At 34.0% G+C, this 16,839-nt stretch overlaps 1 protein-coding gene across 2 annotated transcripts in view; it reads left to right on the top strand.

Moving 5' to 3' along the window:
- ACVR1C (activin A receptor type 1C) overlaps positions 1 to 16,839 on the top strand; it is a 138,821-nt gene that overhangs the window by 62,304 nt on the left and 59,678 nt on the right. For both annotated transcript variants that reach the window (XM_074363692.1, XM_074363693.1), the window contains exons 9-10: positions 5,314 to 5,374; positions 13,248 to 13,362. In XM_074363692.1, the coding sequence (XP_074219793.1) occupies positions 5,314 to 5,374; positions 13,248 to 13,294 (108 nt within the window). In that variant the 3' untranslated portion in view covers positions 13,295 to 13,362. The remainder of the gene's footprint in view (positions 1 to 5,313; positions 5,375 to 13,247; positions 13,363 to 16,839) is intronic.

The raw sequence follows: 16,839 nt of genomic DNA, 5'->3' as shown, positions 1-16,839 counted from the left end.
GCATTTTAAATTTCCATGATAATATGAAAATAGTAACCTGATTGCAGTGTCTGAAGACTTCAAAATCAGCTTTATTTTTAAATGAAAATCTACAATAGATTCATTAGATTTAGACATTCCATAATAATTTATTATTTGTAATACTTCTGCTTTAGTAGAATTACTAAACAAAACAAAACAGAACTACTTATACTATGCTGGAATTTTGCCACCATGTGACTTACTGGGGCAGAGAAAACTCAGGGCTGTCTTAGAGTTTACGAAAAAGTACCAGGGAACCTACTTAGCAAGTCATCTGAAGGCAGGGAGCCCATGTTTGCCATTATACAAAGTTCAACTCAAAATTACTTAGCAGGGAATCGTTTTTGACTAAGTATTTAAAATAAATATGGAAATGTATTTTGTTTAAATAAATTTATTTAAAGTATGGACTTTTTATTTCCCATCAGGAAATTAAGAAAGTAACAGTAGTAAATCAGTGAAGTTGATGGTAGTTGATGTCTTCAATAATTGTTCCTTTAAATAAATTTACAAGTACAACATTTTAAGTTACTTGGCAATGATTAAGAATTAGTATCTTAAAATGGTGTCGTTGTGGTTTTTGAAGATATTCTGAATTTCTTTTGTGGAACATACTACTTCAGTATTTGCTAATGCTTTGTGTTAGCTCCCTCCATAAGCTAATACCTACGTGGACTTGATGCACTATTTAGTGAAGACAGTAATTCCTTCGCTTCTGAAGGCTTCCTCTAAACAGAAAAAAAAAATGTCAATTGGAATATTAAAATTTCATTAAAATGTTAATATTAAGTAGAAGTCTATAATCTAGGCAGTTTTTCAAAGTGTTTTAATGCAAATTTTCAGATATTTGGCTATTTTTTTACCTCTAGCTTTTCCTTTATGTTTCATTATTTTTCTCACCTCTTTTTAAAATATTTCCTTACTGTCTCCCAAAATTATCTTTAGTTTCTAATTTTAAAAAATTACTAGCTACTATTTAACTTGATCATTAGCCTTTTAATGAAGGAGAATCCCTTGGTGGTCTAAATTATTTCAGAGATGTCACAGACAAAAACCAAAACCAGAATTTTAAAATTGTAAAGAATGTAAGAGATTTCATAACTCAATTTCCATATTTTATAGATGAAGAAACCAAGGATCCAAGATTAAATGACTGCTAGTTATTAGCAGAACTGGTGTGAGGACCGAGTTGTGGCATCTACCACAGTGTCCTGCTGTATCCAACATATATTAATTAAAAGATAATTAGCATCCATCTAAGCCTACCTGGAATGTACACTAACATGACATTTAATGGTGATAATCAAATCCCACTTCTCTTTTTATTTCTGCTAAAATCATTTGTTCATTCATGGTGAGATCAGTGAGAAAAACAAATAGGATGAGGAAAAATTGTAAAATAGTTGTCAAGCTAGGTAGGCAACCACTGGAGGGCTGAACAAAATTTAGAAATTGTGAGAATATAGATTTCTTAGTGCAAGTAATGGTAAGAGATGGATGCCTCATGATTCCTCTCCTTTTTGTAAAGGTTGTTCTTTCTCTTTATGCTTTGGAACAGGAGTGAAAGATGATTTGGTAGTTAAATATGGGACCATGTCTGGTAGCACATTCTCTTTTCTCTTTACTTAGTTTCTCATTAATTCATCTTTGGCATACACATTCTCTCAGTACATTAAAAAGTATCTTTACTGGATTTCATCAGTTCTGGTCACTGTATAATTCCTGTTCTTCTAGTATTCTAGCCCCTGTCCAGATTGCTACACACTCACCCCCTTAACAAGATTTTAATTTCCCGTATCCACATATGAGAGCTTTCATCTCATGCCTTCTCTAGTAATTTTTCATTTAGTGTGGTGAAGAGGATATTTGTTAATAGCAAAGAAGACTTTCATTTAAATTTTTAAAAGGCTAGTGGTTTAGTTATATTCTAGCTTTTAGCTAACATACAAAGAATGTCCACTTTTGCCTTAATGCTAAATTCCACTTAAGAGATGGTGACTTAGATAGGGAACGTGAAATATATGTCCCATAACATGACTGCTAAATTTATTTCTGCTATGTTTCATGCTGTTGCTTTGTTTTGCTTAGACTATCTTTTAAAATTATTATGTCATATGGTTTGGAATATAATGTTGAATTAAAATTAAGTAATAATTCTCATTTTAAAATCTCACTATTAAGAACTGCCAGGATGCTTCTTAATTCAGTTATAGAGTAATACAACATTTGGAAGAATATGAACACTATCTCATCCTAGATTTTAATATTCTCAGATATGAGTATATTTTCTTGCCAGTGGTCCATGTTATCCTACAAGAAGTTTTTCTCTCCATATCTAACAGTTTTAACTGCAAGATTTCTACTCTGGGCTACATGAATGTTAGCATAGCCACTAAGAATCTGAATGTGTTAGGAAGTTAGCCTTATGCCAGGTGTCACCAGATCCATCTGGGAATGTGCTTTATACGAATCGTCTCAGCTGAGAGGCAGGTAGGGGCTGAAATCCAAACTGCAATTGGATCCTGAACTCAGAAATATTTTTATATTTTGCAGGAAATTACCTTATTAGTTTATGTATCTTCAGAAAATGATAATTAAATTTTTAAATGGTTCCTGACATCTGGAAACTGAATAGAGAACAAAGGGAAAAATACTTTAGATTTCCATCCTACATTCCCAAGACAACAAAAGAGATTGTATCTTTTTGATTTAACTTTCAATCCAGACAATCTGTAGCAAGATTCATGGACCCTAGTTTCTACATCTCCACTGAGTTTTTATTCTATGCCCAAACCTTTCATTAACTTTGCCTTTAAAAAGGTAATTATATGCCCATGTTCTGTCTATCCAATGCAGGATTAGAATGGGGTTTACCAATATCTCCATTTCCTCCAACAGGCTAAATACAAGTAAGTAAACATTTTTACAAATCCAACTCTTTTTCTCTCTTTATATAAAGTAAGTTTATCTTAGCCAAAATATTAGATTCTACTTCATTTCCACAATGCCTAGTGTCAAGCTCTTGTAGTCTTCTGTTCCTAGACTGGAAAAAATTATTCAAACTTCATCTGTGTTTCAGGTTTCAAAATGTCCTAAAAACAGAAAATGATTCAGATCTCAAAAAAAGGAAATTTGGATTGACTTTCAAAGTACTAATACTAATTATACTTTTCTTTTGGTAGTGTGACTTTTCTTATACCTAAGAACATATTACAAATGTCAAAACCATTGCATTTTGACATTGCAAAACATGCCTTGAACTCTTGAACTACTGTGAAAAAGAATCACTGTTGTAAAGACTTATTATGAGGTAGCTGAAATTCTTAAGAATGTAAAAAGATATTACCTTTCCACAGACAGGTTACAAATGAATGTATATAGGAAATATGAAGAAATAGATTAGGTCTTAAAATGAAAATTAGGCAATAAATTATATCAAAAAATATGCAGATGGAAATTTTAGTAGTTGCAATTTAATCATTGAAGCTGAAGAGAATTCCAAATTTCAAAGAGAAATGAATAATATCCAGATGTTGTATTAATTTTTAGCCTGTGTAAATATGCATTTTATAGTAATATATGTATGCTTATTTTGTTTAGAAATAAGACTATTTTAGAATTTAGTAAGAACTCAGTGATAGCCTTCATACCAAAATGTTTAACTTTATCAACAAGTCATAAAAGTATTTATTTTAAAGCTTTTTAATATTATTGCATAACTTTTAGCTGCCTTCAGATGTAAATAGTTATCTGCCTAAATGTTATATTTTTATGTATGCATTTTCCAAAAATGTATTGTTTTGTAAAATGGCAAAGATAATAAATTAAGCACTCCTTGCACTTGTTTCTGTGAAGCATATAGAGCTCTATTTTAAATAAAAAGTGTCATATTTCAGTTTCTATACAATTATGTTCTATTATTTTAAAAATGTATTTATATTTGCATTCACTAGATGGAGGGGATTATGGAAATTTAAATGCTGGTTCCAGTGGGCTCTGGAATTTTCCTTCCTTCCTTCTTGGAAGAGACACTTGCTTCTTCAACAGCTATTTCTCTACATGACACTTAGGACAATAGTCTTTGTTTTATTTTTCCTGTAGAGTAACAGGAAAAATATTTGAGCATTTATTGAACGACGACTGGGTTGGCCTGCTCTCACTAACAAAGTCTACAGGTGCCCTGGAGATATGGACCCTGACAAAGTTTTTGCCTTCATTTCTGGTATCTTCTTACCTCCAGCCTCAGCTTTCTCTAAACTCCTGCTTCTTGCTGTTCCTTGAACTTGCCATCCACACACCTGTCCAGGGGATTTGCTCTAAGTCCTCTGCCTGGAATGTTATTCCTCAGATATTTGTATGGTTAAGGTTTCTGTTCAAAAACGGTCACACCAAGCAGGCCTTTCTTGCCACTCTTTCTAGAGTGGCACCCTTTGACATTCACCATCCACTCAGCCTGTTTTATTTTTCTTTATGGCACTATGCATTAACTGGCATTATATTACATCATATATCTTGTAGTATGTAGTATCACAGTGCCTAATCCTTGAGCACTAGAATTAGGGGTCATTTCAGGTAAGTTTGAAGATGTAGTTTTAAAACATTAAGAGGAAAATATTGTTTTGCACAGTGAGAAATACTCTGAGGAATGCATTAACCTTCCCCACCCCCTGCAAATGTCTGTAATAAAATTTAAGGGATAGATATAAACCAAATCAAGAATAGTTTAGCTAAATTCATAGTAGCTGTTCCAGACAGACATTATGAGAATATGAGAAAATTCATTTGTTTGGTTTATAGTTCCAACCCTACAAAGACTTTTCTAGGACTCAGCATAAGAGAAGCAGAACCCTGCATTGGTTTTATTTCTGGTATGGGTTCTGTAGCTCTTTTGCTTCCTCATTTTTTTCCATTTGAAGGGCAGTTTTTTTAATGCATCCTCATTATCTTGCATTGAATGGGTACTTAATCAGATTCACAAGCCAGATATTCTTGCTCAACCATCATTAAGTCAGGCTTCATCCTTAGTTTCTTCTTGGAGTTGAGGAGATAGGCAAAATATATTTATTTTATGTAAATCTAGATTATGAACTTATACAATAAATAAAACAAATTGTTTATTTTCAGCAATACTAGTAATAGTGTTTTTTCTTCAGTTCTAATTTTGTAATAACTTTTCAACGTTTGATTTTTTTTAACACTAATGTACACAAAAGTTGGTAAACATTCACACTGATGAAATAATGTACCTAATAAGTGAAGTTAAAATTGAATATTTACCTTTTTTTCCCTTAGGATGGATTCCTGGAGATGAAGAGATTACTAAATCCAGGCTGTTTAATGGGATGTTCTAGAGGTGAGATTTTAAAGAAATGCTGTATGACTTTTAGAGGAAATATACATATGTTCAGTTAAGGAGAGTTATTAAAACTTCGGTTTGAATAGTTTCTTTAAAATTATTTAATGAGAAACATTTTTTCTATAGAGGTTTTTTTTTTTTTTGGTTAATGCTGTATCTAACGAAATTGTAATTACAATCATTTCTATAATTCAAGTAGGTTGCAATTCTTTTCCTCTCATACATTAGTCAACAAATCTTTATCAAATATTGCTGCTAAGTGCATAGTATTGTAACAGTCATTTTAGGTGGTGCTAAGAAAACGGTAAGTTCTTGCATTTAAAAAAATAATCTATTAAGGAAGACAAAGCATGCACAGGAATTGCTATCTAACCTTAGAAGCTAGTAATACAAGAGATGTCATAGGAAGAAAATTATTAAGACTGAGTGTGAGTACAGATATTAAATGACAACAAAGACATAGAAATGACATATGAGTTAAGTTGGAAGAGTCAAGAAAATTAATAAGCTGATGCTGTAAGATGGGAAAGATCTGTATAAGTGGAATAGACTGAGAAGTCCCTGGTAGGAAAAATAACCGAAACCAAGTCAGGGAAGCTCATGGCAGTGAGTAACCACAGAACTAGAATGCACGGTTTGTATAAAGTTCAAATTACAGCATTTAAATTTGATCCTGTCGTTGAGAGAGACTGAAGGTTTCAAAGTAGCAATGGTGATGTGAAGTTGGTATTTAATAAAGGCAGTAAAAGAGTTACCTTCTTAGGAAATTTATCAAAGAAACCTGAAAACCCCACTATTACATTTCTTCCCTAATTGGTGAATATTTAGAGATAGCAGACAAGTGAAGAATTTCAAGATAAGCTATACAGTTGGTGTCTTGTAGGTGTCTTTATATGGTGCTTTTCCCCTACTTTTTAATGTGTCTTAAAAGAAAAGCAAAATTTATTCACAAGGAAGAGAATAATTAAATGAAAAATTATTAAAGATTATTAGATTTTATCTTTAGTAATTTAGTTTTATCACAGATATGACCTAGGGTATTTTAAAACACACACAGAAACAATCATTTTTAAAAGTCTTTCTTGTAATTTTATCTCTGCATGAAGAAATTTCCAGGTACCAGTGAACTGTGTGCAGTAAATTTCAAATATAATCAAATTCAGTTTAAAAATACAATAGTGATTTCATAGAAGAACCCTTGCTTCAGCAACTTAGGAAATTACACTTGATTTTCTTTTGAGTGTTACTCAATTGTGTTTGAAAGTGTTCATTTGAACTCTTCTAAACAAGAAGCAGGTGTTTAAATGTGGGCACTGTTTAACATTTGCACAAAACATTCCAAACAAAATGCACTTTTGCCATTTGAATGTCAACCAGCTCTCTCTTCTCTCTCTTTGCCTGTCCTTCCTGGGCCATTTGATTTGACCTCAATATACCCCTGAAAGGAGAATTGGTTCAAAAGTAGTTACCTGCTAGGAAGCATTAGACTATTTTTATAATCTTCCAGCTAAAGCTTTTAATGTGGCAACTGCTGGTTACTGAAGCAGTTTAAGAAAAAAGGAATTGCTGAGTTTGCCTTTTATTTTTAAATGGAGAAACACAAGGTGACACAATCACATGAGATATAAGTGAACCAGAACAGGGAAATCCAGCCTCGTTTTCTACATAGAGCAAAAACAAGACTTTGCAAAAACACATTTCAATTCTATACTGCAATCTGGATCTTTGCTTTTATATAATACATGAACTAGTTCATAAAATGTGCTTTTCTCTAAGTCAGCTTTTCCTTTATCAGAAGTAATGGGTGATATCATGAACCTCTTACTGAGAATCCATTTGCTGAAAGGTATTTATTAAATAGCCCAAATTTATAATCAGGTAGGAAGAAGATATTCATAGAAATTCATAGAAATACACAGACTTGGCTATTTCTTTATTTCTTCTTTCCTTTATGAAACAAACTTTTGTAGATGTAGGGTACATTCTCTGTCCCCATCCTCTCTCTGCTCATCCACTCCTCGGCCCACTGCAATAGAACTTTTGTTCTCATTGCTCTTCTAAAATTGCCTTTATGCTCACGAATGACCGTATGTAGCCTAGGGCATAGAACACTTTACCCTTTTTTTCTTAGTCCTTCTAGGATCTTTGACACAGAATATCCTTTCCCAGAATTATTTTCCAAAATATCACTTTCTTCTGGTTCTCTTCCTCCTACCTCGTTTTCTCTTTCTCAGTGTTCTTCACATATTTTCCTTTCTCTGTGTATCCCTAAAATGCTAACATTTACCCAAGTTTCTGCTTTAGCTCTTTCCATCCTTTTCATTTTGGTGATATCATCTACTATTTGTCTTTAACAACATTCCTGTCACAATAAACATATTCAAATATCAATAGAAAAAGAGATATCAATAGAAATATCAATAGAAATATCAATAGAAAAAGAGATCTCTTTTAGTTGCTTCCTGATATGTCCACTCTGATGTGCTTATAGTTACTTCAGACTCGAATGTTAAAATGTCCTTTTTTGTGTCTGAACTCCTTTGCTTAGCATAATGTTTTTGAGATTCATTCACATTGTTAGATATATCCGCAGCTTTTTCTTTGGTATTGTTGGGTACAGTCTGTTGTATTAACATGTCAAAATTTGTTTATCCAGTCACCTTTGGACATTTGGCTTTTCCAGTTTGGAGCTATTATGAATAAATCTGCTATGAACATGGATGTATAAGTTTTATTGTGGATATGTATTTTTATTTCTCTTGAGTGAATACCCAGGAGTGTAATTTCTGGATCAAATGGTAAATGAAAACTATTGTCCAAAGTATTTGCATCATTTTACACTCTGACTGTGGATGTATGAGAGTAATAGTTGCTCCAGATTTTTTTATTTTAGCACTTCTAGTGACAATGCAGTAGTATCTCCTTGCTATTGTAAATTATACTTTTGTGATGGCTAATGATATTTAGCTTCTTCCTGTGAATACTGATTCTATACTGGGAGGTATGTTAAAATACTTCACCCATTTTTAATTGGTTGTTTATTTTCTTATTATTGAGCTGTGAGTGTTCTTTATATAGACTAGATACAAATATTTTGTCACAGTGAACTCACTTTCTTCATGACAAACCTATAATCTTGCCTATGATCCACCCAATAACCACGTCCTATTACTTCTACTACCTTAGTATAACTATCTTTCCTCTCCATCTTTATGCTGCTACTGTTTTAGTTCATTTCTACTCCTGTAAGTTTCCTCCCTTTCAGATCATTAGCAATTGTTCTAAATAATAAGTATGGTGGCTCTAAATCATAAAAAATACAGGGTATAGGAGGGAGCAAAGTCCCGTTCTCCTTTCTACTTAGCAATTAGGAACAAGCAAGTTCTGTATACTTTGACCAACAGATCCCTGGGGAAAAAGAACGTCTTTCCAGAAGCTGGCAGTATGTCCCCTGTGCAGATGACATGTTCTGGCTACCAGAATCAGTCTCCTGAGCGCAAATCTAGTTCTATTTACTGATAGTTTTGTCCTAAGTTGTCCATACTCCAAATGGTTTCTTCCCTTTTTAACTGATTAAGATTTGTTTTATGGTCCAGAATACGGTTTATCTTGATGAGTATTCTGGGTGTACTTGAAAAGGATATGTATTCTGTAGTTTTGTGTATAGTCCTCTATAAATGTAAATAAAGTCAAGTTGCTTGATAAAGTTTTAAAATCTTTTTATACTATCTGATTTCTCTATTCTACCAGTTACTGAAAGAAAGATGTTGAAAACTTCAACTGTAATTGTGGATTTGTTGGTTTCTCCTTTCACTTAGTTGTTTTTTGTTTATATATTTGGAAGCTATTTTTAAGTGCATTCACATTTAGATTATGTGGATAATCTTGAAAATGTATCATTTTACTAGTATAAGATGTCTCTTTTTATGTCTCATAATCTTATTCTGAAGTCTGTGTTGTATAATAGTAATATAGCCACTGTAGCTTTCTTATGAGTAGTATTATCATGGTATGTATTTTTACATCATTTTACTTTAATATATCTTTGTATTTATATTTAAAGTGGATTTCTTGTAGACAGTGTAGACAGGATACCGTTTATATATATGATGTAGGAATTTTACAAAATATATTTCCATTTTCTCCTTCCTCTATTCATTTGTTGTCATACAATTTACTTTTACATAAGCTGTAATTTCACAATATATTGACTTACTTTTTGCTTTAAACCGTCAATAACATTTTAAGTATATTAAATTAAAAATTCTTAAATGAGCACTATTGTTCATCATATTTACTATAGCTCTTCATCTCTGTGTGTAGATTTAAGCTTTAATCTGATATTATTTTCTTCAGTCAGATTTTTCTTTAATATTTCTTGTACAGCACCAAATTCAGCTTTTGTTAATATGAAAATTACCTCTCATTTTTGAACAATATTTTGGCTGGACATAGAAATGTAAATTAACAGGGTTTGTTTTTAGTTTGTTTTGGGGTTTGCTTGTTTGTTGGTTGATTGGTCATCACTTTAAAGGTGTTGTTTCATTATCTTCTAGTTTGCTTTGTTTCTGATAAAATGGACAATGATAATTCTTGTCTTCCTCTGTATTGTGCCCTTTATTTGCTGTCCTAAGATTTTCTCTTTTCACAGGTTTTCAGCAATGTGACTATGATGGGCCTAGATGTGGTTTTCTTTGTTTTTATTCTACTTTTGTTTCATTGAAGTTTTGAGATGTGTGTATAGTTTTCATTATATCTGGAAAGTTTCTGGCCCCTACAATTTCTTCAGATTTTTTTCTTCCCCATGCACTTTCCTATCTTTTATAGAGGACTTCAAATACGTGTATATTAGACAACCTGATATTTTCCTCTGGTAACTTAGGTTTTATTAATTTTTTCTGCTGCTGCTTTTCTCTCTGTGCTTTAGTTTGATCTATCTCTATAGCTTATGACTTAAAGTTTATTGCCTCTTTCTTTTGTATTTTCCAATCTGCTGATAAACATCTCTAGTGAAATATTCATTTCAAATATTACGTTTTTCAGCTCTAAAAGTAATGTTTGGATCTTTTTTATACTATTTCTTTTCTCACTATTTTCATGTGTACTTTTAGTCCTTGAACATATTTATGATAAGTATTTTAAAGTCTCTGTCTTCCTCTGGGTCTGTTTCTTTTAACTGATTTTTCTCTTGTTTATGGATCAGATTTTTCCTCTTATTTGCATGTCTAGTAATCTTTATTAGAAGCTAGACAATGTAAAGATTACATTATTGAGTGTCTTGATTTTATGATCGTCCTATCTGGAGAGTTGAAGTTTGATTTAGAAGGCAGTTAAGAGGCTTGGAGGATAGTTTCATCCTTTGAAATCTTGTTTTTAAACTTTTATTAAGCTAAGTCTAGAGTAGCCTAACTTTAGGGCTAGTTTAACCCTATTACAAAGGTTTGGCTCTCCTAAGGTTTCAACTGAATGCCCCAGGCTTCAATAAGCTCTATACATGCTGCCTGGTCAGTACTCAAACATTTCCAAGTCCTGTGTGAGCTTTGAGAATTGTTGGGTTTACAACTTCTCAGTAAATGTCCTTTGCCTTGTCTGATGACAATTCACCTAAGTATGCACTACACTGTATTTAGCAAAAGACTCAAGGGTACTTCATTGCAGACTTTTGAAGCTATTTCTCTGTGAAGCTCTCTCCTGTTCTACAAAAACAAGTTGTCTTAGCAGTCTCAAACTCCAAACTCTCCCTCCTCAATTCAGTGAGGTTGTTTTCACCTGTCTCCTTAAAATCCCCCAGGAAGCACCATCAGGAAAAGATCATGGGTAATGGTGGGGTTACTTGTTTCATGTGTTTCCCTCAATTTAGTGATTAAAACCCTGTGCTTCTTACTGTTGAATGTCTGAAATATATATGTGTCACTATGTTATATATAGTAGAAAACATATAATATTCCATGTATAATTGACCCTTGAACAACACTGGAACTAGGGGCACCAATCCTCCATGCAGTTGAAAATTCCATTAAAATTATAAACAGCTTTCCATATATGTGGTTCCTCCCCATCTGCCCATCCTACCTATCTGCAGTTTGGCATTTGGGAATTCAACCAACCGTGGATGGTGTAGTACTGTATTATTTACAGGTGAAAAAATCCTCATATAGGTGGACCCGCACAATTTAAACCAGTGTTGTTCAAGTATCAACTGCATATTTCACAAGTTTATTTTACATATTTATTACACACATACACTGTTCATGTATTTCATTAATTTCATATTTTTAGCTGTTTATGACAGGAAGATGATTATAGCACCAGATAGCCTGTAATACATGGAAGCAGAAGTACCTGCTTTTATTTTTAAAGTTTCTAATGTATTATATTTGTTTTTCCAATAACTTATCAAAAAGCTTTTCCATTCTATGGGCTAGGTCTTTTGAGACTGAATCAAGTCAAGTACCTAAAATAAAATTTTGGATGTGTCCAAATGTGCTTATACTATAAAGGGGGCAGGGACAGGGAATGAGAAAGAAAGATCAAAAGAGCTTCACAGTCATTTGTTCATATTGAGGGATGGGTATAGACAGATGGCAGGAAGTGGTGAGTGATAATAACTCCTGAGGGACAGACTACTTGTAAGCAGGCAAATATCTCCAAAGCTTGTCCCTGCAGTGTTCAATTTCTTTGTAGGAAAAGCTTGAATATTTTGTATAGTGCCTATATTACTTGGATCTTTAGTGTTAATTCTCTATGAAATTTGCAATTTTTACAGAACTCTAGAACAAAACCATTGATGAATATTCTAAATGAATGTAGGTAATTATATATACTTTTGACACTTCCATCTTATTTCTGACAGTTACAGTTTTCTCTTCTCTGGAATTGGAGTGGCAAGTGCCTGACATTCTTCCTAATGTAGCACTTACGTCTTTTTTTCTTACTACCACTTTTTCTTTTTCTGATTATGTGTATTCTTCCATTTTCCACTCTAGTTACTCAAGAAGCAGTAGACAATGGGAATTTTAGTGATAAGGCCTAGGTTAGAAGGGGAAAATAATTTTGCTTTGTTACTTCTTCCTTCACAAGGCTTGGTAACCTCTGAATCATGACCCATGTGAATCTAGCTTAATGTCTTTTGAAGCTAGATTCATGAAACCAGAGCTTGTTATCAAAATTTGAGAACAAACAACTCTAGGGACAGGTTGACACAGTCCCCAGTGGCTTTCAATACTATCATAATGTACCTTCTTTGATGCCTACTCTAAAGAAATAGGAAAGCTGAATTACTGCAAATTGATTCTGGTTTCAATTGAGAGAGCTTATTTAAGGGCAGAATAGAGCAGAGAGACAATATATGTTTGCTTGAGACTTTATAATACATATTGATTAGATTATAAAAATGATGAGAAATTTAACTGTTTTGTACCAATGCTCCTTTTTCCTCCTGTTAATTTCTTTGAAGGAAATTTCTGCAAAATTGACTTTCAGCATTACAGGAAATAGGCCCCTTTTCCAAAAATATATTTTAAAAATATTGTACTCTGTAGTACAGATCACAGCAATGGTTCTTAACTGTATTTGTTTCTGGTCAATGATATTTTAAGAATGGGATGTATTCTCCCACATAAAAATTATACACACATATATATACCCACAAGATTTTACATTCAATCCAAGGTGTCTTTAAAGACCATGAATATACCCAATGTTAAGGCAGTATTTTGGACGAAGTTAGAAAAATAATGTTTGTTTTGCTTGAGACATAAAACTGAAATGTGTTATTTACTTTTTTAATGTAAATTATTTAACTCTTTAGAGGCAGACTATATTTTCCAAAAATGTCAATAACATTTTTTGGTCTCATGTACCCTTCCAGAATCTAGTGCATGTCCCATCTGTGGAAGGTATTTCTCTTCCACTTGAACTTACGGGGCCTGTGTGACTATCTCAATGAAAAAATGCAGCAGAAGTGACATCCATGACTTCTAAGGGTAAGTCATAAAAGGTAATACATCTTCTTATTGGCTGATTTTTTTCTCTCAAAGTGTTTGCTCTTGCAATCCAATCACCATGTTGTAAGAAAGCTCAGAACATGTGGAAAGATTACATGTAGGTATTCTGGCCAACAGCCCTAGTAAAGGTCTCAGCCAATAGCCAATATCAACCATCAGGCATGTAAGTTAACAAGCCCTCAGGTGATTCTAGGCCCCAGCCTACAAGTCATTTGTAAGCTTTAAGTCTACCAGCTGATGTCCAAAACATCACAGAACAGAGATAAAAAGTTAATTAAGTCATCAGCCTTTAAGCTGCCCCTGCTAAGGCTTGGTTGAGCAGAGATGAGCAATCGCCACAGAGTTTTTCTCAAATTACAGACTTCTGAGCAAAATAAATGTTCTTTTAGGCCATGAGTTTTAGGATGGTTTTATAAGCAGGGGTAAACAGCTGGAACACATTTTGGTTTCAGGAAGTAAAGTACAGGCAAAACTAAACCAAATATATGTGGAAGTAGCTTTAGGAGTAGGAGGCAGGCAGAAATGGGAAGCATCTTTAAGACAGTGTTAGTGAAATCTTAAAGGGGTCAAGGGAACAAGTAAAGGAAGCCTCAGGGGCCTTTAAAAGGCTTTAAGTGAAGACTTAAAGAAAAGAGGGAAATGTAGGAAGCTAGAGGAAAGGGTACTCTTGTTATGTAGTGACAGAAAGTTTAGCAACAATGTCTCCTGCAATAAGGTGGAAAATAAGAAATATACCTATTTTCCAGTGAAGAAAAATTGCTGAAAGAGGGTTGAATGTGCTTTGTCTCTTATCTGCTTCTAGCTGCCTGTAGTAAAATGCAAGGAAGAAAGATGAGCTAAAGAAAGAACTGTTATATATAAAGTCTTTAGGACTTGCTGGATTGGAAAAGAAAACTGTTTCTCATTCCCAGCCTCTCCAGATGGCAAATGATGCTAAAATTAAGATGTGGTTTCTGAGCAGAGATCGAATCCAGGGTGCTGTCAGGAAAATGTGGTCTAAATAAAAAACCTTTTGTTAAAACCTCATAAATTTTTTAGATAGTGCCTTATAGACCATTTCAAACAGACAAAAGGCCCTCTAGGGATTTTAATAGATGCCTCAAAGATTCTTTCTGTTAAACAATAAGTTTTCTAAGAATCTTAAAGGAGATGTCCTTAAAGAGAGCTCAAGTCAAAAAAATGTTTATCCCAATGAGATTTGGACATATTTCTTTTGTCTAATGGGGTGGATTATAAGTTGATTTGTAAGAAACCCACAAAATGTTTAAAGGAATTTAATCTCCTTGTACTGAAGAGTATAGCAATAGTACAACATTAAAAGATACATTTGGACCTTTCAAAATCTATGGGCAGGAAGCAGACTAAAAAAACCACTCAACTGTTACTCAAAGGTGACATTCATTTTATGGAATAGAAAAGATAAATAAGTGGTTGAAAAGAACCCAAAAAGCAAAGCAAAGCAAAGAGCCACAGAGATCTCCTGGTAGTAGGACTGAGCACTTATCAAGGAACTGGTAACGTGTACCTGGCTGTATTTCAGAACTGTTAATAACCAGTGACTGCTGTGTTTCATCTGTTTTACCTCTTTTTTGAGTATGAGTACATGTAGTAGTTCTCCATCTAACACATCATTGTATGTCAAGTGTATGTGGAGTGGGTGAATCATCTCTTTAGTTCAGAGACATGCAGATCAAGAGGAATGGCACTCAAGCTACTAAACCCAAGGGACTGCACCCAAAAACTTTCATCTGATTTAGATGACAAGATCCTAGACCTCAAGTCTAAGCCTGATGAGCTTCAGAGAGAGGTCTTGGGGAAGAAAGTGAGTGTATTTTGCATGTGTAAGAGGTGTGAAATGGTGTGGCCTGAAAGTTGATCGTGGCAGATTTCAGTTTACAAGAACAGCATCCACATGACTTTTGGCCCCCAGTGCTCTTCTAGAGCACTGCCACTCCCTCATTAATGGAATATATGTCCCATTCCCTAAAAGTTGGGCAGACCTTAGTGATTACCTCAAAGAATAGAATGCTACAAAGAGTGATGCCATGTAGTTTCTGAGGCTAGAGCATAATAAGGAATAGAGCTTCCACCTAACAGCTCTTTCTCTTAGAATGCTTATATTTGGGAACCCATGTTGCGAGGAAGCTTGAGCTAAAGAGAAAGGCCCTGTGTGGATGTTCCGGCACCAGCTAAGGTATTAGACCACAGCTAGAATCAGTTGTCAGAGTCGTGAGTAACTAAGCCTTTACATGATTCTGGCCCTCGCCTTCAAGCTGCCCAGCTGATACTAAGTACAACAGAGATGAGCTGTCCCTACCAGACTCTGATCAGATCACAGAATTATTAGCAGAATAAATATCAATTTTTTAAGTCACTAAATTATAAGATGGTTTGTTATGCAGCAATAGATAATTCAAATAACCACCAATAATACTGTAAGCTAGGTATGATCACCTATTTTACAGACAAGGAAATATGCTGACAGCCACTTAGCACATAAGAGGCAGAGATGAATTGTGGATCCCAGGGTGTCTGAATCTACAGTTTGAATTCTTTCCACTCTTTGACACCCTTCTCTAAGAGGGCATAGGTTGACCAGAAAGACATTGAGACGAACTAGAAAGTCCAATAAGCTGTAGACCGAGAAAATTGAGCCGAAATGAAGGAAGATGAGATTTGTAGCCTGCCGAATGTAGAAGCCTTCCTTGAAGATAAGGGACATTTTTCAGTCAAAAAAAATTTTTTTTTGGAAGCTGTAGTCAAATTCTGCCCTTACATTTATGTAGTTTGGTGTGACCTCGAGCAAGCTATGTAATTTTTCTGTGTGCAAGTTTCCTCAATCAGGAAATGATGATATAGTATCTGTATTGCAAAATTGTTGTAGGAATTATAATTTTTGTATGAAAATAAGAGAAATTATTATTATTAGTCTGACTATCTTACTGTAGTCATCTGAAAGTCCTGCTGGAATATGAGTTGCCCACATCCCTTGCTCTTTGCCTCTGATCAAAATGTCAACACTGAACTTGGCCATTGCCCCTTTCTCTTTTGAAACCCTGCCATCTCTTTTCCTAGTTTCAGATGCTCACTGCCTTTTGGGTCTCTAGCTATGAGGAGTCTACCACTTCCCCTAATCCTCAGAAAGTTTCTTCACATCTCCTTCCCCTACCACAAACCTTTCTGCCTTACTTGAATTTTAGCTAAAATGGATTATTTGTTTAATGACATTATGGTGCAAATGAGGCTTAACCCTATAAGACTTTTGCACTTTAAAAGAACAGCTCATTAAGTACTATGAATCTTTAACTGATAGAATTAGTGGGAGAGACAATTTTGTTCCCAGAGCTCTTTGCCTACTCTCTCTTTCCTCCCACAATAAGCAAAAAATATTCTTGAAAGCTACTTTGTAACCTCTTTGCACCCCTTTTGTAAAACACTCTATATCCCAATTGGGCC

The sequence above is a fragment of the Camelus bactrianus genome, chromosome 5, assembly GCF_048773025.1.
Source record: "Camelus bactrianus isolate YW-2024 breed Bactrian camel chromosome 5, ASM4877302v1, whole genome shotgun sequence".
Classification (NCBI taxonomy): domain Eukaryota; kingdom Metazoa; phylum Chordata; class Mammalia; order Artiodactyla; family Camelidae; genus Camelus; species Camelus bactrianus.
This window is presented reverse-complemented; position numbering and strand designations above follow the sequence as displayed.